The sequence below is a fragment of the Loxodonta africana genome, chromosome 21, assembly GCF_030014295.1.
Source record: "Loxodonta africana isolate mLoxAfr1 chromosome 21, mLoxAfr1.hap2, whole genome shotgun sequence".
In the NCBI taxonomy this organism is placed as follows: domain Eukaryota; kingdom Metazoa; phylum Chordata; class Mammalia; order Proboscidea; family Elephantidae; genus Loxodonta; species Loxodonta africana.
The window spans coordinates 36,488,859-36,513,813 of record NC_087362.1 but is presented as its reverse complement, the minus strand read 5'-3'; the positions used below and the strand labels follow the sequence as shown (position 1 = coordinate 36,513,813).

Below are 24,955 nucleotides of genomic sequence, written 5' to 3'. Positions count from 1 at the left end.
ATTTTACATTCCTATCTGCAGTACACAAGGTCCCTTACCTTGGTATTGTCTTTGTGGTTATAGCTATCCTAGTGGGTGTGAAGTGGCATCTCGTTGTGTTTTTATTTGCATTTCCCTGGTGCCTAATGATGTTGAGCATTATTTAGTGTGCTTACTCCTAGGTTGGGACTTGACCTTTTAAACCAGGGATCAGGTTGGCACACTTTTTCTGTAAAGGGCCAGATAGAAAATATTTCGATTTTATGGCACACATTCTATTCTGTCACATATTCTTCTTTCTTTGTTTTCATAGCCCTTTAAAACATGGAAAACCATTCTTGGCTCTATCATACAAAATCAGTCTTGGGGAGATTTGGTCCACATGCTGTAGTTTGCTGACCGACCCCTGTTTTAAGCCAGAACCTTGCTCCGAAACACCCAGGTCATACTTGCCCACCCACAAGGCCTCTGTCTATCTTCGCCTCAAGGAATTCTGTGGCCGAGGGGTCCATGCTGGACAGCCAACAGGCCATCAACTCCCCTTAGCGGGATGGAGTTAACTGGAAGACCCTTTTGTAAAGCTGAGAGCCGGATTCCTGGGAATCGGGATTCCGGAGGTGTCCTTGTCCCCATCCCACCATGATTCATCGCCTGAAGAGCTCATGGGAGTTCCTGGAATGAAACATGCTAATTTGTCATGAGGAGCGACTAGGCCCCTGTTGGTACTAGACGCGCCTTCCTTTCCCCTGTGCTGCCCTGTTCCCAGGCTCAGCACCTCTTCTGGGAGCCAGGGACCTGCCAAAGTGACAGCCCTAGTCTCACCTGCTGCTCCCCACAACCTTCTCTCAGGCTCCCTGGTCCTCCCACTTGGCCTCTGGATCTCAGGGCTTGCCTCATACCAAGCCCTTTTTGACTCCTTCTCAGTGTGGCTTGAAGTACCTACCCTTCTTTCCATCCCCACCTCTGCATCCAGCTCCACTGGCCCTGACTGGTGTGATACAGTGAGAGCCTTGGAGTTAACCAGAGCTAATTTTGAATCCTGAATTGTCCCTTTCTGGCTGCCTGACTTTGGGCAAGTCAGCTACCCACTCCAGGCCTTGGTGTTAGTGTTCTTGTGTGTGAACAGAGGATACCAACAGACCTATGGCAGAAGCTGCAGGGGATCACTTCTATACCCGGAGGCTGCTCACCATCAGCACCTGTGGCTCTGCTCGAGGGCATATTTATTCTGGCCGTGGGATCACTTCGGCCTGGGCACAAGGCAGGCCAGGATTACTGAAACGTTAATACCCCAGAGATAGCTCCCCACGAATGACAGACAGGCAGATGGTGGATAAATGCCCCAGCTCCCTCGCCTCTTGGGTATGAGGTCTACAGTGTCTCCTGGAGTTCTCCAGCAGGATTGCGCCCAAGTTGCCTGCAGTGAACAGCATTGCCTGTTGCGATGATGCCCCATTTATTGACTGCCTTGTCGTCCCTGGCTCACTTCCCCCCACTGTTTCCTACCATCACCTCTCAAATAAACCATTTGCACTTGCTTCCTTGTCTTTGGATCTGCTTCTGGGCATACCGTAACCTGTAACAAGTCCCCAGCTCAGAGTTATTGTGAGGATTACATGCTTATCAGGTGCTTAGCATAGTGCCTAGCAGGTAGTACATGCTTACTAAATGTTCACCTTTGTTGTAACTACCGGGGCCTTCTGGTTTTGCATGTGGCCTCTATAAACAGTCTCCCATGGATGCCTGTTAAGCAAGGACTTGAGTGCTCACAGGAGAGCCATTTCCTCCTCACTCTAACGAGGCGCCTGTGTTGGTGAGTGGTGAGGCTGGTTCCCTGATGAAGGGGGCTCATCCTTGAGGCCATGTGACAGTGCTCAGCTGAGCCCCAATTTGGCTCTGCATTTCGAATGATGTCTTCATGTGAAGAGCAGGAGACCGCGTACTTACCACTGACCACCCCAACGCGTTGATCATATTTTGTAAAGTTTAAATGAGAGTTGGCTGGAATGATGTTTTCCAAATACTAAGCACTGGTTATTTCTGGGTTGTGGGATTCTCGAGGCCTTTTTTTTCATTTATGCACATCTTTGTGCTCTTCAGTATGGCTAAAATACTTTATAATGAGCGTTCATCAGCCTCACAAAAGTAATGAAGTCATTATTCTTTCAAAAGTAAATAGCTCGCAGCTGATCAGAAGAGAGGCCATTTAGAGCTCAGAACAGACTCAAACCTAGAATCTACTGTGGGAATACATGCTTACAGATCTCAGTGGTTTTCTTGGGGGCTTAATATATGATGGATTTTTGTGACCATTTCATGGTCATTTAAAAATTAAGCAATTCTCTGGGTATGGACTAAAACCAGTCTCAGGGAATCAAAGAAGCATTCATCTTCTGGGAGGGACTGGGTTCACTTCTAGACACTTTGTGTTTTGCACAGACTTGGTTGTACAGCTAAGACAGCGTCTCCGGCTTGTGGTGCCGGGCAGGGAGGCTTCAGCTGGTAGTTACTAGGAAGAAGGTAGGTTACACTTCCAGAGGAGCCTCAGTGGACTGGGTGAATTGTGTCCTTAAAGTCACGGGGTTCAGCAGGTGCCCATCATCATTGTCATCACCACCAACAGCGTATTTCCCTTTCCCTGAACCCCCACCCTGCATGCAACTTGGAGTGCATTTCTTCCAGTCCTTATAGGATTGAAAATGATTGATAAGTAAATGTTTCTGGTCTTTTTTCCCTCCCCTAGCTCGTGAAAAGTATGATGTCTTTGCTTAAACAGCTTGTTTACAGCTTGTTTCCTCTGTCCTACTGGTCCCCAGAAAAGTTTGTCTCATTCTTGATGCAGAATCGGTGAAAGTGCAAAGAGCCATAAGACCAGGGAGGTGGAGTGAGGAGAGAAAGGCCTTCTTAGATAGGTAGGTGGGTGGGTGATAGAATGAGAGAGAGAGAGAGAGAGAGAAAGGAGGAAGAAGGAGAACAGGATGAGGAAAAGAGAAGCTGCTACATTGATTTACATAAGAAAGATCTAGGATGAAGAGGGGAAATTTCTTAAGCCCTTTTGGTGCCTGTTAACTGTGTGATGATGGTGGTGATGAAAATGATTCATAAGTAAAAGGCTCCAAAAAAGTCTGGGGTGTGGAAAAAAATGGAGAGGAAAGAAATGGGATACCACTTGTTTTGCCGTGGATTGTAAACTTGGTCCCCTTTGCAGTTTTTCAAAAAGAGGCAAGTTGAGGACCAGAGTTTCTTTCTCTTTTGTTAGTTTTGGCTATTCTATTTGTACCATGTTTTTTAATGTAACTCCATACAGAGTTCCACATGGGTCCCAGATTTATGCGGGTTGCATACTGAAAAAAGCTACAAGGTATTCTTGTGTCCAATTTACAGATGAAGAAACTAAGCCTCAGTAGGTGAAGTACTTTGTAGGAAGAACCAGGTCTCTCTGACTCCATAGCCTACTTTCCACGCCCCACCACAATGCTTCATTCAGTTTAATCAACTATTTGGTTTGATACGGACTTGTTCGTGTAGTTTGTTGCTGTTGAGTCAGCACCAATTCATGGCAACCTTGTGTATAACAGAACAAAATGTCCCCCGGTCCTCTACCATCTTTACAATTATTGGTATGCTCAAGTCCATAGTTGCACCCACTGTGTATTTTGAGTGCCTTTCAGCTAGGGTGCTCATCTTCCAGCACAATTTTGAACAATATTCTGTTGTGATCCATAGGGTTTTCACTGGATAATTTTTGGAAGTAGATCACCATTCCTTTCTTCCTAGTCTGTGTTAGACTGGAAGCTCTGCTGAAACCTGTCTACCATGGGTGACCCTACTGGTATTTGAAATACCTGCGGCATAGCTTCCAGCATCACAGCATCGATATGAACTACTTCCTCCAAATACTTCTTTTTAGGCATTGGGTCCCAAGACCACTTTGTAACTCTTAACTCAGAAACTAAGTGGTCATGGAGATGGAGGCAGCCTACGAGCTTCTGTTTGAGTATTAGGGGCCAGCGAGGGACCCTCAACCCCTCCTTCCCTCATTCAGACCTTGGCTCAGAGATTGTGACATGTCACCCCAGCTAGCTGCTGGCACGGTGACACTAAAATTAGGCTTTCCCCAAGGAGCAGCACACTTAATGAAGGCGTACATCCAGTTAGAAGGAGAGGTTCCCAGGCAGGCCGGGGCAGCGCCAGGCGGGAGGAAGAATTTGGCTGGGACCTCTGTCTTCTGAGGGCTTCTGTTTCCATGATGTCAGAGAGGCGGAACTGACTCAGCCTCAAATCCAGGCAGCACCCCTGCCCTAGCCTCTCTCTAGCTTTGGAGGCACAGAGCGCCAGAGAGGAGGTGAGAATGCTCCCTCTTCTTCACCAGGTGGATGCAGAGGGCTGCACTGCATTTCCTGGGGGACCTTCTGGGCCTAGTCCCCACCTGGCCATGTTCTGTCTGTCATGTGTCTTAGCAGAACCCTGCTTTCCGGGGGCGACCTCTTAGGAGAAGGATGAGTGAAAACAGCACCTTCAACTAAAAGAAAGTCCCTTTGTGGACCCATGAATGTTTCCACTTTTTGAATACTTGAGGAATAAAAGTTTGGCAGAAGATTTGATCCGTAAGAGAAATCTCTCAGTTCCTTTTTTAAGTCATTGCAAACAGGGTGGAAAAGTACTCCTCTCGTGGTTGTGCCCGGGAAGCAAACGCACTGCGTGCCTCTCAGCAACTCTTCCTTCTTGCAGGTGCCAGTTTCCTGGTGGGGAGGGAGTGGGCAGAGCAGGGAGAGATTACCCAATAAGCAAGGTACACACAGGCTCACTTGTGCTTATTTTACTAATCTGTAATGCAGAATTTTACAGGTGAAATTGTGCACTGCACATTAGTAAGTAAACACAATTAAGCCGGTGCCTACATTGCTTACTGTAAGCCGGTGCCGATTTTTGGTTAATGCACCCCTGGGGCCAAGTGAAGATTTCTCAGGGCTTTTGCCATGAACATCTCTGATTCTTTAATCATCTTGTATTGTCTGCCCTGGAGTATCAGTAACATGTTCATGTTTCCTTGTCATTCCTGAGCAGAAAAAGATTTACAAATACAAGAAAGTCTTGAGTAACCCGAGCCGTTGGGAAGTCGTCTTGAAAGAGATCCGCACTCTGGTGGACATGGCGCTGACATCCCCCCTGCAGGATGACTCCATCAACCAGGCCCCTCTGGAAATTGTCTCCAAACTGCTCTCAGAGGTAACGTGCGCCCCCTTCCCTTTTAAGCTCTTCTCCTTTACTCCCATCGAGCACCAGCCCTGTACCAAGCCACAAATAGAAACAGAATTCGATTCGAGTTTGCATTGTTTCCAAGTTGCCTAAGGAGGTGAGTGGTCTCCCTCTCAGCCACCCAGGGTGTAAAAATGGCCTGGGGGAGGTGTTTGACCTTCTCGTACCCCACAAAGGGGAAGGAGAACCAAGATCAACAGCCCAAGGCTGATTCTTAATGAGGCAGAGGTCAGACACTCTTCCTCTTTGGGCCATCTCTAGGCCATCTCTACGCCATCTCTACTAGTCCTGACACCAACCGTTCCTCCCACAGCACTCTCTTGTGCGTTCGATAATTCATTCAATGGCCACACAGAACTCACAGACCATCCTCGCAATTATGGGGTTTATTAGGGAAGTAGCAGTTACAATTCAGGCTCAAGAACACTCAGGATAAAGTTTTTCCATCAGTACAACCTCTTCCCAGCTGTGCTCCCAGGCACGCCTCTCCCTGGCCCTCAGTCTCTGCCCAGAGGCACTCAGCTTTTCTGCATTCAGCTTTTCTCTCTCCATGGGCCGGGAAGCCCACCATGCCATTTCCTGCTTCCAGACCTCTCCTGCTGGTTTCTCCTTCCTTGGTAGTGGCGGGCTTTTCCCTTTGCTCTGGAAATGGCTCTTTTAAGGCAGAACTGAAATCCACTTGGTAGGGCACAGTTACTCTGTCACAGTCACCTGGGTGGGAGTTACGAGACTATAGCTAGAAAGGCCACACACAAAAGTAATTAATCTACCGCACAGGTAGTCTGAGAAGGAGACCAAGTAGCTGCCACTGGGTCACCTGTGACTCATGGCAATCCTGTATGTGTCAGAGTAAAACTGTGCTCCACAGGATTTTCAGTGGCTGATTTTTCAGAAGTAGATCTCCAGGCCTTTCTTTTGAGGCATCTCTGAGTGAATTTGAACATCCAGCCTTTCGGTTAGCAGCCAAGCGTGTTCACCATTTGTACCTCCCAGGTACGCCATTTATGTACATTTAGAGAGAGAGAGAAGGGGAGGACAAAGGAGAGTGAGAGGGAGAGAGACGCTGATTTATTTTATTTGGTTTTTAAAAACATTTTATTGTGGTAAAATATATATATACAAAACGTTTGACATTTTAACCATTTTTAACTGTACAATTCAGTGACAGTAATTACATTCACCATGTTGTGCCACCATCACCACTATCCATTGAGACTGATTTATTTTTAGGAGTTGGTTGGTGTACGTGACAATGGGGCTGGCAAGTCTGAAATCGGTAGGGCTGGCAGACAGACAGGAAATTCAGGCGGGAGTTGATGCAACAGTCTCCAGGAAGAATTTCTTCTCCTGGAAACCTCCATTTTTGCTCTTCCGGCCTCAACTGGTTGGACGAGGCCCACGACATTAGCGAGCGTAATCTCCTTTATCCAAAGTCAACTGACTAGATGTTTAACCACGTATACGAAGGCCCTTCACAGCAATACCTAGATGAGTATTCAGTTACCTGAATGCTATAGCTGAGCCACGTTGACATATAAGACTAACCATCAACCTAATTCATTCCTGGGAGGGAACATGTTGGCGAAGCCCTTGGACTGCCCTGTCCTCCTGCTTTCGTGGTGGTTAACTCCGAGAGGCAGTCCAGACTTGTGGGGGCACCCTCCACACTGGCCCCACATCTGCTCCGGGGCTCCAGGCAGGCATGACTCTCTGTCTCCCCAATTGTTCCACACCACCCACGGTTAGAAACCTGGCAGCAGCACATAGCTGGCGTGGTGTGACCGCCACTAGACTGACTGCACCATCTGGTTTGCCAGTTGCCCTCACTTTGAGTGAGTGCTATGTGTCAGGCACTGTTCTAGGTATTCGAACCAAACGAAACCCTACCCTCATGTGGCTTATGTTCTAGCAGGGGAGACCAACAGTAAACAAGGAGTCTTAACTGTTGTGTCAGTTACAGTGTTCCTTAGCAGGTGAGGGGTGCTGTGGAAACACCTCTCCCTGCTTGCTCTTTTCCTGGAGCTATTATGAGTGCTTTGCAAATATTAATACTTAGCTTGTTTATTTGCCCGCCTGGCCCCCTGGGGGACACTGGAGGTGGCAACTCCTGATTTGAACTTTATCCATGGTCACCAGAGTAATTGCTCTGCCCCCTCCACTGAGCCTGGCCCCCTGTCCCTGGCACCCATAGTATCTTCGAGAGCTCCTACACTCCCGTCTGAGCCTCCACATGCATTCCCTGCTGTGTAGAACACTCTGCTCTCTCTGCAGGCCCAGGCTGGCTTCTACCCACAGACCAGGGAAGTGGCCAGGCCTTTCAGGTCTGCTGAATGGAGAGGCCCCTTCACCCTGGGAGGAGGTGGGGCAGTAGGTAGAAAGTAGGCAACAGGGATGGTCATGGAAATAGTGGGGCCCTCTGCCCCATTATTTCCGTACAACAACCCTCTGTTGTATACTCAGGTGAGAGGCCAGCCCGTTCAGCAGAAGAGTAAAAATTCAGGCACTGAAAGGAATCAAGGCCTGGAATTCCACGGTCAAGAGGGTCACATGCCCAGCCTCAAGTTCAGGCTTCCCACTCTGGGCAGGAGAAAGGGTGAGGTTGGTAGGCCATGAGGCTGGCTTCTCATCTGGACAAGGGGAGGGCAGCTCACCTTTTTAGTATGCACCTGTTGTGTGTCATGACGGCAGGTCCCAGGTACCATGCACACAGCATTTCATCTAATACTCTTTCTCCCTGAGAGATGGGCCATGCTGTGTCCATTTCACAGAGGAGAAAGGTGAGGCCCACAGACACTGAGTGACTGCCCAACTCACATGGCATTTTCATTGTCAGGCCGCATTGGCCACCCTGTCAACTCCACCACTAAGCTTGACCACCACCACACCATTGCCAAATGAGGCACATCACCAGGACAGTGGTGAGCAGGGCAGACACCACACTGTCACCAACCTGTGGCAGGATTCCTTCCCATCTCAACTACATCCCATGGGACCACATGCCCATGGCCTTGGCCTCCAAGTCAGCTGGCCCTCAAGCGCTAGGGTGGAGGGATAAAGGCATTTAAGGAAAAAAAGAAGCTCACATTTGCCGTGTACCTAGTTTGTGACAGGCCATGAGTCAGTATCATTCGTCCTATTGCTCTGATGAGAGCTGACAGCTCCTAAGGGACAGAGCTGGGTATAGCTCAGGCCAACTGACTCAGTGTTCCCTTGGCTAAGGCTCAGTCCTTCTCTAAGTGACACTGACATTGTTCCAAGCACATAAAATGTGGCCATCACTTTGTTAGGCATTGGAAGAGACCTTTTAAATTTCCACAAATTATTAAAACCAGGGCATTGAACGCCGTTCGAAAGGGTTCAGTAATTGACAACGAAAATGAGCAGTATACCCATCGCATAGCAACCATATCTATTGCCTGTGGGGTATTGACCTGAGCAGGAAACAAACAGTGGTGGCCCACTCAAAGATGGCAGCCAACTGTGCCACTTTGTGTGTTGCTCCCCACAGTTCTGTCAAAAATCCAATCTCCCAATGGGAGATTGGAATTATTGGCAGTACTGTGGAAAGCGACATACACTCAAAGCAGCACAGGTCAGCCGCCATCTTTGAACAGGGCACCACTGTTTGTTTCCTATTCTGGACAAAATCTGATGGGCAGCAGATTTGGTTGCTATGCAGTGTGTATGGTGCCCTTATTTACATCAGCAAATACAGAACTGTTCTGAACCAGTTCAAAGCTCTGATTAAAACTTACGGAGGATGGATAAACAAAATGTGGTATATCATACAATGGAATATTACTCAACCATGAAGAGAAGTAAGTCTTGATACGGGGTATGACATGAATGAACCTTGAAAATATCAAGTTGAGTGAAATAAGTCAGTCACAAAAGGACAAGTATTTTATGATCTCACTCATATGAAATAGGTAGACTAGGCAAATATGTAGAAATAGAAAATAGTGTAGTGATTACCAGGGGCAGGGGGAGTGGTTACTGAGTTACTGCTTAATAGGTATAGGGTTTCTGTTTGGGGTGATGAGAAAGTTTTGGAAATAAATAGTGGGTGATGGGTGCAAAACAAAAACAATTACAGAGAAGTAAATTGAGGCCTGAGAGGTTAAGTCTTTTAGCTGAGGTCACTCAGACAAGTGGTGGGCCAGGACCCTCCCAGGTCTGTGCCATTGCTAAGCCCATGCTCATCAAGGTGACATCAGTTCGAGTTGGTAGAAACCATTTAGCAAGTGGGGAGACAGAACTACATCAGACAGTGGTTGAGAGTGCGTATTGCGGTTCTGCCCTCACTAAACGGCCCCAGTTTTCCATCTATAAATTGGGGCGAGTAGTAGCACCCGTTTCACAGAATTGAGGATTGAGGGATATAATACATGTGAAATGCTTAGCAGTCTGCCTGATCTACAGTGAGCATTTCTTCAGTGGTCAGAATGTTTCCCACTATGGGAGATGGCTGTGACCTGGTCCCTTCAGCACCCCTAGCCACACATTTAGAGGGGAGGTTGTTAGTCCGGGGGAACACAAATGAAGCCCCTACCTTCTTGCCCTTTTTTGGTTTAGAGTATATGGCACTAGATTCCTTCTCTGTTCTCTTTACTCAAGTTGTTTCTGAGGCCTCCTGGGGAGAGGCACTAGGCATCACCAAACCCCCAGAGGGTGGAAGATTCCAGAGGGAGGGAGCATCATGGAGGGGTTTGTCAAGGCAGCAAAACAGTTCTGAGAAGGAACTGCCCCCCCCACAGGTGGAGCAGAGCCTGCGTCCCCAGCCTGTGTCCCCGACCTTCGTCCCCCGCCTGCGTCCCCAGCCTCTGTGCCCAGCCTGAGTCCCCAGCCTCCGAGGCTTTGTTGAGTTGGGTGTGTAGAGTGGCCACTTAGCTTGTATTTAAGTGTTTCCTCTGATGCACTGGCTATTAGCGAGCAATCTCCACCCGGGCTGAAAATGGCCTTGGTGGAGAGAGAAAAGGTTCCCTGCAGAACAACACAGGCTGCAGCAGGTGACCAGGACAGAGGAAGCAGTATACATGGTCGATAAAGGCTCATCCTGGAAAGGCACAGGGGTGGGGGTGAGGGGTGGGCTCATCCTCTTGGCACAGCCTGAAATATGGAGATGTCCCTTGGATGGGCTGGGCACTATGCTCAGTGGTTAGAAATGTGGGCTTAGGAATTGAGACAAGTTGGCTGTCAGGTTGAGTCCCGACTCCTGGCGACCCCACATGTGTTAGAGTGGAACTGTGCCCCATAGGGTTTTCAATGGCTGGTATTTTAGAAGTAGATCACCAGGCTTTTTTTCTGAGGCTCCTCTGAGTAGACTCAAACCCTCAGCCTTTCAGATAGCAGACAAGCATATTAACCCTTTACATCACTCAGGGACCCCAGGAATCAAGATAGGTGGGTTTGAGCCCTTACCCCACCACCTATTAGCAGTGCTCCTGGACAAGAGACTGTACCTCTGTGAGTCTCAGGTAGCTCGTCAGTCACCAGGGAGAGTGAGAGCACCTGCACAACAGTGAGAAATAGGTGGGTGGCGTACAGTGCACCTTACGCTGTGCTGAGGCATAGTGCACTCCTGATCAAAGAATACACCAAATCCAGCTTCCGTCTACCAGGGCTAAAAATGACGGATATTTAATAACCTGCTGTAAATAGGCTGCTCAAACTCCACTAACGTCCACCAAGGTGAAAATGGTGGTAGAAGCCAAAAAACATCCTTCCTTGTGTTCTTGGAGCATGTGCCTCTAGGGCGTGCCTAAGCCAATCAGGGGTCAGGGTACCTCCGTGGGAACCTGTGGCCACAGGGCGCCCCTGACAGGACTCTTGGAGTTCAAGCACTGACCCTGGTCAGTGGCCTCTGTTCATCCCTCAGACAGTCTGCTTATTGGGCAAAAGGAGATCTCACTAATGCACCTGCCCCTTAGCTGGTGTAAACGTCTTAGATGCTGCTACAGTTCTGTCTCTTTAGATGGTGGGAGCCGTGGGGTTCTTTCTGGAACACCAGGAACAATTGATGTTGCCAGCGCGCTGTTCAAGTGAGGAGGCACTTGAGGAGCTGCCAGCGTGGCTCTGCTAGGAAACAGGAGCTTATACCCAGGAAAGCCTATGCCCACCCAAACACACAGACAAACACAACAGAACACATACCATGTCCAGCCACAGAAAGGAGGGAACACTGATACATGCTGCTCCTGGACGTTCCTTTAAAACACTGTGCTAAGTGAGAGAAGCCAACAAAAAAAGGCTGCATAGTGTATGATTCCATTTATCTGAAACTCCCAGAATAGGAAAATCCAGAGACAGAAAGTAGATTGGGGGTTTTCAGGGCTGGGGGGATGGAGTGTGGCCACTCACTGGTTGAGGAGTGGTGGGAATGATGTGGAACTAAATAGAGGTGGTGGTTGCATCATTATAAATGTACTAAATGCCGTGGGATTGTTCATTTTAAAATGGTTAATTTTATGTTATATGATTTTCACCTCAATAAATTTTTTTTTTTTTTTAAGAGGAGAATACAACACTAAACTAGCAAAAAAGAAAACAGTGGCTGTTTTTTAGTTTTCCCATAACACCTTGTTCATTGTGTACTCCTTGTTCGTGTACTCACAAGCTGGTGGTAACAGGCACTAGATATTAAAGAAAATTTCAGTTCAGGGGGAAGGGGACTAAAAATTAAGCACGTATAACCCACATGCTAGAATTTGAATTTAGCCAAAACATCGTGGGCAAATTGATGGAACACCAGTGTTCCCTGGGAACCTTGTTTGAGAACCACTAAAATAACATACATGCCACCCCTAAAAGAGTATATGGCACAGAGCTGAGACTCAGAAAAGGTCTGTTTCATTACCTGTTTATTACGAACCTGCCTTCTGGTTTCCCAGCAGTTTCACTCTAACAAGGGCCAAGCACGGTTCCAGGTACTGTCCACGTATCTTCTCACTGCAGCCGAAAGAGGTGTAGTTATCATGATTCTGATTTACAGAAAGAGAAACTGAGTCTCCAAGGAGAATGGACTTCCCCAAAATAGCATGACTTGCAAGCAGTGAAACAGGGACTGGGAACTCCATTCTGCCTGTCTAGAAGCTGTACTCTTCCCACTTGCTGACCCTGCCTTTGCCGATGTTCTGATCTGTTTAATTAAGAAAAAGTAACACCTAGACTCTGTGAGAGAAGCAATGGTTTTACAGTGGTAGAATTCTCCCCTTCCATGCAGGAGACCTGGGTTCAGTTTCCAGCCAGTGCACCTCAAGCACGGCCACCACCCATCCGTCACTGGAGGCTTGGGTATTGCTGTGATGCTGAACAGGTTTCAGTAGAGCTTCCAGACTAAGACAGACTAGGAAGAAAGGCCTGCTGATCCATTTCCGAAAATCAGCAATTGAAAACCCTGTGGATCTCAATGATCTGATCCTGTTACGCATGGGATCTCCATGAATCGGCATGAACAACAACAAAGACTCTGTCCGAGAGCCTGGAAAACTGTGTGACCTTTGAGCTACAGATGCTCCATTTTCTTAATACTGTTTTTTGTTTGTTTCCCTCCTGCTTTCCGTGTTCAACCTTTAGAACACGAACTTGACTACCCAAGAGCACGAAAACATCATTGTGGTAAGTTTCTCGCCATCTGTCTCCCTCTGCCCCCTCCTGGGCCTACCCTCCTTTTCCACTTCAGTTAATTCTAGAAGCTCCAGCATAAACCATGAGCATGGAGACCTTGCTTGGGTCTTGTCTTTTCCATCAGCAGGCATGTCTCCCTCCTGCCTTTGCCCATTTCAGAGCCCCATTGATTGGGGGAGGTGGGTAATTATCAGTCTTTGAGGTTTATAGCAAATGTGTCTTAACCGCCTCCTCCTTCCTGAGTCTGCCGCAGGGAGTTGAAGGCAGGAGATGGCAAAGACCATGTAATTTATTCAGAAGTATAACCATTTTAGCTGAAAGGTAAATGTTCTCTTTCTTGCCCCAGGACATGTCTCTTAATTAATCCACAAATAGAACCTGGATTTAATTCCCTCTGATGTGTAAAGTGAGACAATATTTTCCAGGACTTGATTATGATGTAAGCATCTTTGGGATAAAATATCTTCCTGCGTAATTTTAAGCCGTGAATGTAACCCTCACTGGGGAGAAGAAAGAAATGAAGTTGCACCTCCTGGGTGCCAAGCCCTGTGCTGTAAATTTGAATCCCAAGATGACTAAGGCAGTTCCTGCCCCCAAGGAGCTTACTGTCTATTATAGGAAGACCAAGGTGATCACAGTGAAAATAGAGGCATCTAATCTAAAGGGTGCAGTGATGAACTCACCTGGGAGAGGAGCCAGAAGGCTTCCCAGAAGCAGTGATGTCTTAGCTGGGTTTTGAAGGATCAGTAGGAGTTTGCTATGTGACAAAATGTGGTAAAGGCATTCCGGACAGAGGAAGTACAATACGCAAGGGCGCAAGAAAGTGGGTAGCCGGGAGATAGACTAGAAATGCAAGTGAGAGGCAGGGTGTACAGAGCCTTGTGTGCCCAGACAAGGACCTAGAACCAACATTCACCTGCTGAGCATGCCCCCTCAGCTACAGCCGAGGAAAAAAGGGCAGTGCCCACCACCCTGTCCCTAAGCTTCCCTTGAGCTGAATTAGGGCACTGGGCCTTGGAAACCTAGCTTGGAGAACCATATCCTTCCCCTACTGGGTTCTGTGGGCACAAATGTTGGTGAGCTGTGGGCAGGAGCTGCTGCGGAGCTCCAGCCCCTGTGCCCGGCACATAGTAGGTTCTCAGTGGGTGTTCACTAAAAGTATAAAGATGTTTTTTTTTTCCTTTGTACGCCAGAGCAGAGTACGAAGTCAGCCTGAGCACTGCATGCCACCCTCTACCACCTTTTTCTGTGTAACAGTAATTAGCAAATTCACATAACAAGCATTTCTTGAGTTCCTAGCATGAGTACGTGCCAGGCGCTTGTCTCTATTGCAGGGATGTAGAGCCGGACAAGATAATGGGCCCTGCCTTTGAGGAGTTCCATGTTGCAAGAACCTGGCAGATCAACAAACGATAGCATAAGATTTGTTGAGGGTGTTAGGGGAACTTAGAGGGGATGCACTTAACCTTCTCTGTCAGGAAGGAAGATGACGGAGGGCTTCCAGGAGTAGGTGACAGAACTGAGTCTGAAAAGATGGCTAGGAGTGTGCCAGGTAAACGCATCATGCAGGGCATGGCCGTCCAGGCAGGGGTCCAGCAGGGCGACTGGCCAGTAGAGGCCCAGGAGGGACTGTAAATGCCGGGAAGGAGCTGGCATCTTCATTTTCCCCCTGGCATCACCTGTGAACCCCACTGTGTGCCCAGGCCCTGGGAGGAGGGCAAGATCTTTGGATTTAGGACGAGCCTGGGAAAGAAATTTTGATCTGAGAACTCCAGGCTGCATTTCCCTGGCTAATTTGGCCATGCTGACCCCTTAATTGGGACAGGCTGAGCGTCGTCCCCACTCCCCTCCTTCAGCAGCTGTGCCTGAGAACAGGGAGGAAGTTGGTCTCACTCTCACCCCACTGTCTCAGAGCCTCTCTCTCGGTGTTCTGTTATTGTTGCTGTTCTTGGTATTATGAAATCTTCTGTAGCCAGCATTCATTCCAACAATTGCATGGTTTTATTTGACCTATTGGCGACTAGTCTTTGCCCAGCAGTGCTTGGGGTTTTTCCCATACTTCCCTGTAACTCTGGTTGGCTTTATTCATTGCAGCAGCCAGGTGACCGTGCAGTGGGTGATTGCCGGTTGGCGACAGCTGGCAGGTAACTAACTGCCTGGACCTGGAGTCTTCACCACTCCTGCTGGCTGTATGGGGAGGTCAGCTTTATGGCTCAGCCTCAGATTCTGATCCCATCTTATACAGGCTGTGGCTTGGGCGAGTGATAAAGGGACTTTTCATTTTATTTAATTTTTTTAGAAATATTTTTAATTTTGCAAGTATTTCATGCGATTATTTTCAAAACGATTTCACCCCCACCCCAGAGCCCTCTTCAGAGGCAGCTGCTGTTTTCAGGTGGTGACAAACCTGCAGACACAGACAGATAGGGTTGTGTTTTATTTATGTATTTATTTTACATTAATGACGTGCCGCTGGGTATATTGTTCTGCGTTTCTTTTTTCTCTGTTTTAGGTTTTCCAAGTCTTTTCATGTACATCTTCCCCCCAGGTTTCCTCATCCTTGAGACTGTTAGCCTCTGGGGTTGGAGAATTGTTTGTTGTGGGTGCTGTCTGGTACATTGCAGGATTTTGAGCGGAATTACTGACCTCCACCCACTAGGTGTCAGTAGCATCCTCATCACCAAACTGTGACAAAAACGTCTCTACACTTTGCTGAATGTCCCTTGTGGAGCAGAATCACTCCTGGTTGAGAATCACTGGTCCATCGTATTCTCGTAATGGCTCGAGAATATTGTTATTTAACCTGATGGCCATCTAGGTTATTTCCAGTTAACTTTTTTTTTTTTTTAATGCTTTAAGCCTCAGTCTTCTCATCTCTAAAATGGGAATAACAACAGTGCTTTTCTTATGGGGCTGCTGTGAAGTTAAACGAGCTACTGCGTGGGACCAGGCTCATAGAAAGGTTCCACAAAAATATTTCCTCTTATTAATTATATGTTTAGAAATTATCATTCCTCTGTGACTGGGGCAGGCCTTATCACCTCCCTGACCCTCTGTCTCTTCACCTGTACGAATGGAAATAACTAACATCTGACTTCCCATAGTTGTCATGAGGATCGAATGAGATAATAGCCATGACAGCACCAAGCGCATGCTTGACATTTGGTGTGGGCACTTAATTTGTGTCCACTCCTTTATTTTTTGACTCGTTCTGTGGAAGAGGGGCCCAGGTGGGCAGGGGACCACACCCTGTGCAGGATTCTGCTTAGCTGGTCCCTGAGCTCAGTCTAGTTAGTGGAGCTGACCACCTGGGCAGTGGTTCACAGGCAGGGAGGGTGCTGCAGCCTGACCTCTTCCTGTGTTTACCGTGCCAACCATCCAGGTTGCCTGGCAGCTGAGAAGAGGGTGGCTGGCACAGTGGGAGAGCTCAGCATTGGGCTGCTTTACTGGAAAGGGAAGCAGAGGATCCCCACACCCCAGCTTCCAGAAATGAGCTTGCCAAGCTAGAACCTGGGGCCTGGCTCACTTCTGGTTGTTTTGTTTTGTTGCCCTGTTGCTACTTAAATGTAATTGTTACCCCGGACTGGGCAGTTGTTTCCTGGTCGTGTGGAGAGACAGTGCCATGGAAAAGCATGTCCAATAACTCAGGCTTTGAGTCACACAGAAGTGGGTTCAAATCCTGGCCCCGGCACTTTCTAATGAGATCACCTTGGGCAACATACTTAATCTCTCTGACCCTCAGTTTACCCATCTGAGAAAAGGGGGCAGTACTAATGCCCATCTCCCAGCATGTTGTGAAGGTTAAGTAAAATACTACAATTAGGACAGAGCGTGGCTCAGAGTGCCGATTAATGGCGATGGTCTTGCAGATGTTGTTAGTGTTGTATTATTAGTAACAGTATAATTACTGGCCCATGTAGGGGCTTGTAAGAGGACAGCCAGCTTGTTCCTTGCAGTCTGCTAGAAGCCCCGCCGTACCACCAGGCCCACCAATCCCGTCTGCACTGTCTATGAGAACTTCCTGCAATGATGGACAGGCTGTATATCTGCACCATCTAGCACGTTAGCCACCAGCCTCATGTGGTTATCGAGCCCTTGAAATGTGCTTAGTGAGACGGAGAGTCTTGAGTTTTTTTGGTTTATTTCATTTAAAAGTATTTCTTTCACTTAGATTAAAGTTTAGCCACATGTGGCCAGTGGCTCCTGTGTTAGATGGCGTAGCCCTAGACAAATAAGGCTCTAGCCTCATCTCCAGCGTCTGGCTGTCCACATGGCTGCCAGTGCTGGGGAGCAGGTGCCACAATGTAGATAACTTCGCTTTTCACAGAGGTGCGCTCAGCCCCATAATCGGCAGCTGGGTCGACTTTCTGGTCGCCTCTTATTTGGCGTCTAGTTTCACTTCCTTTACCCAGAGCAAGTGGAAGGGCTTATTAGAGATCCCTACCCGTATTCAGGAAACCCTGGTGGCGTAGTAAAGTGCTATGGCTGCTAACCAAAAAGTTCAGCAGTTCAAATCCACCAGGCGCTCCTTGGAAACTCTATGGGGCAGTTCTACTCTGTCCTGTAGGGTTGCTGTGAGTCAGAATCAACTTGACAGCAGCTGGTTAGGTTTGATCTTTTTTTACCTATATTCAGGAGGAGCCCTGGTGGTGCAGTGGTTAAGCACTCAGCTATTGGCAGTTCAGATCTAGCTGGCGACTCCACAGGAGAAAGACCTGATGATCTGCTCCGGTAAAGATTACAGCCAAGAAAACCCTGCAGGGCAGTTGTGCTCTGTCACACGGGGTCACTATGAGTCAAAAATCGACTCCCTGGCACCTAATGACAACCCATATTCAAGGGCAGCTCAAAGGAGCCCCTCTGATACCAAGAGGCAGGGTCCGAGCCGTGAGATCAGGTGATGGAGGCCTGTGTCCTCAGAGAGGTTTCCTGGGGACTCCAGTGAAATCCTCACCCCTCCCTCTGACTAGCAACATAAGACAACCCCTCTGTGATGTTGTCAAATGCTTAACGCACCCTGGGCCAGTGAGTTTCTCCCAGGGCCCCAGCCCCTTGTTGTGACAGTGACAATGTCACAATGGGTTTGTCCCAAGCCTGAGACTCCAAAGCTTCTAGAGTGTTCTCTCATCAAAACCTCCCAATAGCCCTGCGAATGAGCAGCTCAGGTTTCCCCCATTTTAAGGCTAATGCCCAGAGAGGTTGAGTCACTCACCCAAGGTCACATAGCACGGAAGTCTCGATGCCAGGGCTGGGTTCTAGGTATCTTGTTTCCTGATCATGTGCCCCATGTGGCTAACAGAAGAGAAGAGGACTTCATGTAGGTATTAACTGTCCAGCAGCTAACCTTTATTGAGGGCTGGCTTTATCTTAGGCTCTGTGAGAGGCATTTTATAGCAGGGACTCTCAGTTGGTGTGATTTTGCCCTCTAGGGGGCGTTTAGTAATGTCTGCAGACATTTTTGCTTGTCCAATCTTTGGGGGTCAGGGGACTCTACTACTACTGGCCACCGGTGGATCAAATCCAGAAACACTGCTGAACAGCCTACAATGCACAGGACAGCCCCCTCACAATGAAGAGTGATGGGGCCCCAAATGTCCATAGTGCTGAGACTGAGACACTGTGACTTATATGTGCTGTGTCATCCCCTTTATAGATGGGAGCTGAGTGTAAAAGATTGATAATATGCTTTAACGGTCGTGCTGCTTAGTCAGGGTTGTTGATCTGTGGGGGACACCGGTAGGCGTCAGTGGATCACAAAGCCCCTAACATAATGTGTATCACTCTAGGTATATATTGCAGAGTTAACTGAGAGTTTTTACTGGCTTCTCAAAGGGATCCATGACTGCAAAAAAGTTTAGGGGCCTTGGCCTAGAAGTTAGAAAATGCCTTCCTCTGCCTGAAGAGTGACAGTGACACTGTGCTGGCATCTAAGCTAGGCAGCCCTCTTAGGTAGACACCTCCCCTCTGAGAGGCTCCCACTGACATTTGTTTGATAACTTTCAGGCCATCGCTCCTTTGCTGGAAAACAACCATCCACCACCAGACCTCTGTGAATTCTTCTGCAAGGTATGGCATTTCTGAAGCGGTCAAGTTTGCTCAAGTTGCAAGGCCAGAGACACGGTCGAAGGTAGACCAGGTGCCCCATTCTTAGGGCCCGAAGTCCTCTCTGCCAGATAGTGAGATGTCAGGCCCAGGGTCCCAGCCAGTGGGACTTGAGGAGTGGCCAGCTTTCCTGTGGAATAGCTACTGGCCATCCTGGGGACAGTTTGCAGCAGATCTGCTGGGTGCTGACGTCAGAGCTGGTTATTATTAGCCAGGGCTTCTGGAGCTGGCCATAGTGGGGGGTGGGTGTGGGGAAGCAGGCAGGGAGTGCCAGGTGAGCTTGCAGGGACCAGCAGCCAGCATCCCATGGGATCCACACAGTACACGCTAGGCACAGTACACAGTACATACCCAGGCATGGTACATGGCACACACCAGGCACATCAAGGATCTAGCACCCCTCATTTCCAAGGACACACCTCACAGCCTAGGGCCACAGTAGCACGTGTGCCTAGTTCTTTACTGTGTGATTTTTTTTGTAATAAGCTGGTGTCTTTGGAAAGACAGATGGCCTCTAGTCTTCCCTCTGCCAGTGCTCTTGTGATCCTACTCCTCCTGTTGGCTCATATTACTCATCCTGGTCCCTCCCTAGCTCCTAAGGGCACATAAGCAAGGGACCCCTGCCTTCTTCCACAGTCACAAACTGCCCTCTGGGGAGGTGTAGACCATCTACATCGGTGAGACAGGCATATGGGGTGGCAATGGCATAACCAAACCTGGTTAAAAAACTGTTTAAGGTGGTTGGAAGGTGGTCGGGGGGCAGGGGTGATCCTTCTCACTCTCAGCCTCCCCACTCCCTCCCCATTCAGGCTGCCCCTGAGGGTTCCTGGTAGCCCAGTATGAAAAACAGTGAAGTGGAGGAAACCATCCTTTTTAGTGTTCCCCGATAGAAACCCCCGCTGAAGTTAAAATGGAGGGAGGGGGCCCAGCCACCTTCCAGCTGTTTTTCCCTCTACGGAGGGTCGGAGGCTGCAGCCTGTGAGCCACACCCACTAGACAGCCTGCCCAGAGGAGAATTTGAGGGGAGCAAGGCCACCACATTGTGCCCACGCTCGGCCAGCTGGCTGGATGCGTGGGGTGGCCTTTCCCGCCAGACCCAAAGGCCAGCAGCCCCAAGATCTGAGGAAAGTTTATTTATCTCAGATTTCCCAGGAGAGCCCTGATTTTTTATATCCCAGGCCCACTGTCCTCATCCAGTGGTTGGAAATGCAATTCCTCAAGGGCCAGCGGGTTATAAATGTGTTGGACAACGGGAAGTGGGGGCAGGGCCTTGTTTGTTCCAGTTTTTTAAAAAGCACCAGGTGGCAAAATAAAATACATCTGAGAGCTGGATTTGGCTGGCAGACTGCCAGATTATCAAAGCAAACAATAGAAAAGTCATAGAAATTTCAAGATTGTAGTATTCCGACCCTAAAAAAAAAAACAAAACCAGTTGCCATTGAGTCAACTCCAGCTCATGGTGACCCCATGCGTGTCAGAGTAGGACTGTGCTCCACAGGGTTTTCAACAGCTGATTTTTCCAAAGTAGATATCTGGGCTTTCTGCCGAGGCACCCCTGGGTAGACGGGAACCTCCAGCCTTTCGGTTAGCAGCGAGCATGTTAATCATTTGTACCACCCAAGCACTTCATCCAAACCCTAAACCCCTGGTATTCTCGTGCCCACTTTCCAAGAGAGATGTCTCTGTCAGATCATGCGCTGGGAGTCTTCATTCTGCAAAAGTCCTGTTATGCTAAATAAGGATCCTGTCAGTACAGACTCCTGTCTGGACCATCAAAAGCAATCCCAAAGTTTAAGATCAAGACAAAAAGCAAGCAAAAAATCCCATCCCTGTCCACTGCTCTTAAGAAAAGTTCTGCAACAGCGTGTAGCAAGGGGACCCAGCCACCCACTGTGGGGTCACCGTTCCCAAACCCATACACTGTGGTCAGGGTGGTTGCAAGCCCAAGTGGCTGTGGCCGGGCGCTGCCATGCCCCACGCTGACCATGTTCTCCTCTCTCCCCAGCACTGCAGAGAGCGGCCCCGGTCCATGGTAGTCATTGAAGTGTTCACCCCCGTGGTCCAGAGAATCCTCAAGCATAACATGGTGAGTTTCCCTAGCACCCACCTCCAGCCTCCAACCAGGGAGGCAGTGCAGGTGGGCCTGAGGCTCCAGGGCTCCCCACCAGGGACTCCTACACTCATGACAGACATCATTAATCAATTTCAGCACTCTTTCTGCAGAGTCCAGAGATGGCTTGAGGATCTTTCTCAACATGGCATTCCAGGCAGCCAACTGAACCGTGTTGATATAATAATGAACTCTTTTTACCATTCTCTGCCCGAAATGATCATAAGCCATAATTAAATTGTTCCCTTGCTTCTGAGATCCTGCTTGATTTGGGATACGTAGATTCATTTTATTTTCTGAAAATGGTGAAGGGACACCCTGTGCAGTTTCTCCTCCAGGAGTAACAATGGAACTCCTCAGTAGGCAGGATTTCTGCCTTAATTCGTGCTTTAATAGTATCAGAGAAGGGCCTCTTTGGCTTTGGTAGGCTGGGAGGGGAGCTCTCTGCTTTTGAACTTTAAAATCACTTGTGGGTGTGGTGTCCGTCTGGGCCTAACCCTTTAGAGTCCAGAGCACAGGTTCTGGGGTTTCTTCAGCAGATGACCTTTTGCCCATCACAACGCGGTATTGTAAAACCCACACCCCCAGGCACACTTAGCTGTAAACATTTTTTAATATTTCCTTGTAGTCAAACTGTTTAATGATGGTCCTTTGGGGCATCTGACTTCGAAGGGAAAAAAGTCAGAATTCAGATAACCTCCCACAACTTACCCATATAATGTCCCCCTTATATTTGATTAGTTTTATGGGCCAGGAGTGTTGGCCAGGTAAGAATTTTCTGGGTAAGGCAAATCCAGAATTTATAGTATCTGCTGTGGCCAGGGAGAGACCAGGGACCCTCGGGCATGAATATGTGCTTCACTTTTAAAGCACATCCTTAAGTGTTCTGGGCTTCCATCTGTGGGTGCCATAAAGCTTCTTGATTCTACTCTGCTCCTGGCGTCTGCTAATTACAAGCTGTGAGCTACGTCGGGACAGAGCTGCAGACAGGACCAAGGAGGATTAGCTCCTCCAGCGAGGAACAGACGTGTGTTCAGTGGTGATTACAGCCTGTACCGGGTGCGGGGAGACATGATCTCATGTAACCCTAACAACGCAGGCGGTGGGCAGGGCAGACGGTTGAGGTTCGCCCACTGAACGCTTCTCCTTAATGCTTAGGAATCAGCTGGGGTGGTGGGGGTGGGGGGACTGAGTCACTGGTTAGTGAGTGTGCCTAGCCTGCTGCCAGCCATCTGCCTGTCAGAGTAGTGGGAATTGTGCCTCCTCAACACCTACCTGTAAGCAGTACCCCTGAGTAAGGACACACTTGAAACTTTGGGAAGTGGGGCAGTTGTACGATCCATGCAACAGTGATCTTGAATTCAGGCTTTCCTATTTTCCTGCAAATGTATCATATGCCCATTTCACAAATGAGCAAACTGAAACTTAGGTTAAGAGTCTTAAAGAGTGTTCCTCTTTGGACCAAAATAAAAGACACAGATAGAAGCAGCCCTTTACTGTGTGCCCTTGGAATTCAGTCCTAACGAGTCACTGAACTGCACTCCCAAGAATGACTGCGTATCCCTGTGTCTACATGCCACTCACTGGAGTGTTCTTGTGGAAGCGGAGGCAAGAAGAAGTGACTGTGGTCCCTAGTGGACCACTGGATGATCTGCCCTCTTATGTTCCAAGAGAAGTAATTTGACTTCTAAGGAAGGAAAACGTTCTAGCCCTAATGTTAAAAGGCTGCCAGTCCCTTCCAAGGAAGTGACCATGACCACCCACAATAACAAAGAAAATATTGACGTTGTCAAGGATTTCATTTTACTTGGATTCACAATTGATGCCCATAGAAGCAGCAGTCAAGAAATCAAAAGACACATTGCACTGGGCAAACCTGCTGCAAAAGACTTCTTTAAAGTATTAAAAAGCAAAGATGTCACCTTGAGAACTAAGGTATACTTGATCCAAGTCATGGTATTTTCAATCACCTCGTGTGTGCAAAAGCTGGACAATGAATAAAGAAGACTGGAGAATTCATGCCTTTGACTTACGGTATTGGTGAAGAATATTGAAGAATATTGAATATACCGTGAACTGCAGAAAAACAAACAAGTCAGTCTTGGAAGAAGTACAGCCAGAATGCTCCTTAGAAATGAGGATGGTGAGACTTCATCTCACATACTTTTGACATGTTATCAGGAGGGACCAGTCCCTGGAGAAGGACATCATTCTTGGTAAAGTAGAGGGTCAGCAAAAGAGAGGAAGACCCTCAACAAGGTGAAATGGCACAGTAGGTGCAACAATGGGCTCAAGCACAGTGATGATTGTGAGAATAGTGCAGGACCAGGCAGTGTTTCATTCTGTTGTACGTATGGTTGCTAGGAGTTGGAACCAACTTGACAGCACCTAACAACAACACCCCAGAAAGTGAATAGCAAAGATAACAGCATTTGCTTATAGCAGGGCTCAGTCGTAGCACTTCTCATGGCATCTTGAAACTCTGGAGCTGGAAGAGGGCCTTAGAGATCTGCTCTTCCAACCCTCATTTCACAGTAGGGAAAATGAAGCCCAGAGAGGGCGTGGCAGCCCAGGGCCACACATCCTTCCTGTCTCTGTTTCCAGGGCTGAGTGGATCCTTGGCTTCCTCCTCAGTAATTTCAGAGCTGCAGTAAGGCCGCCTCTCAGACTTCTCTCATTTTCTAGCCCAGTATTGTGTATGTGGGTGTGCGTGTGTGTGAGACATAGATTCCTCTCATCTTTCTTCACAGGCTCCACTGCCATCTCTGTAAAGAAATAACCTAGGCAGATGTTAGCAAACAGCCCATTTGCTCCAAAGACCCTGATTCAGCCCGTTGACTCCGGGTGAAGAAGCACTAGGTCAAAACCAAACCAAACCCACTGCTGTCGAGTCGATTCCAACTCATAGCAACCCTATAGGACAGAGTAGAACTGTCCAATAGAGTTTCCAAGGAGCACCTGGCGGATTCGAACTGCCGACCTCTTCGTTAGCAGCCGTAGCACTTAACCACTATGCCACCAGGGTTTCTGAAGCACTAGGCAGCACTGGAAATTTGCCCCAGTTAGCTGGCCAGAGGGCGTGGTAGGAACACATTCTACGCTGAGCTTTCATTAGGCCCAGTGGGACTGGTTAGATCCATAAACAGGGCTTTGAACCAGTTCTTCCCAGCTCAGTCATGACTGAGGAAGTGAAACTGGAACACACATGAATTTTTACAATTTGGGTGCACCGGAATGGTAACCAGAACAGGAAAAATCATGGATCGAAGCCCTGCTGGAAAGCTAATCTCCCTCTGAGAAGACAAGGACAGCGTACATGTTACATAGCAACCAAATCTCTTGCCCATAGATTTTGAGCAGAGTCAGAAACAGGGGTGCCCCGCTTAAAGATGGCAGCTAACCACGCCTGCTTTGAATGTGTGTTGCTCTCCACAGTCCTGGCAATAATCCAGTCTCCTGCATCAGGCTCCTGAAAGGGCTCACTATGCCTCTTCCAAGTGTCCTATTCCAGGGCTTTGACCAGTAATTTTTCCTGTTCTAGTTATTGTTCCAGAGCACCCAGATTGTTAAAATTTAAATCTGTTCCAGTGTTGCTTCTTTGGCCATGGCTGTATCGGTTCAAAGCCCTGTCTGTAAGGAAGGTCTCCACTGTTATTTTTACTTTACAAGTTTGAGTCCTGACCTGGGCTGTTTTTTTAAAATAGGCTTCACAGATGGGGAGAGCCTAGAGAGCAGAGGGGTGAGTTTGGAGACCACCAAGTGTCCCTCAGTTGTCTTGCTGGTCAACCCCATTGTTTTTTCTGGAGATCTGGGTCAAGACCATGCTATAACTCGTCACTCTGCCTTAATGCCCAAATCACAGCATGGGTTTAGCAGTCC

The 24,955-nt window shown here is 48.3% G+C and overlaps 1 protein-coding gene across 2 annotated transcripts in view; it reads left to right on the top strand.

The window, feature by feature from the left end:
• The window catches only part of CMIP (c-Maf inducing protein), a 252,185-nt gene that overhangs the window by 188,235 nt on the left and 38,995 nt on the right, over positions 1 to 24,955 (top strand). For both annotated transcript variants that reach the window (XM_064273742.1, XM_003418160.4), the window contains exons 4-7: positions 5,047 to 5,208; positions 12,814 to 12,855; positions 18,868 to 18,930; positions 20,972 to 21,052. In XM_064273742.1, the coding sequence (XP_064129812.1) occupies positions 5,047 to 5,208; positions 12,814 to 12,855; positions 18,868 to 18,930; positions 20,972 to 21,052 (348 nt within the window). The remainder of the gene's footprint in view (positions 1 to 5,046; positions 5,209 to 12,813; positions 12,856 to 18,867; positions 18,931 to 20,971; positions 21,053 to 24,955) is intronic.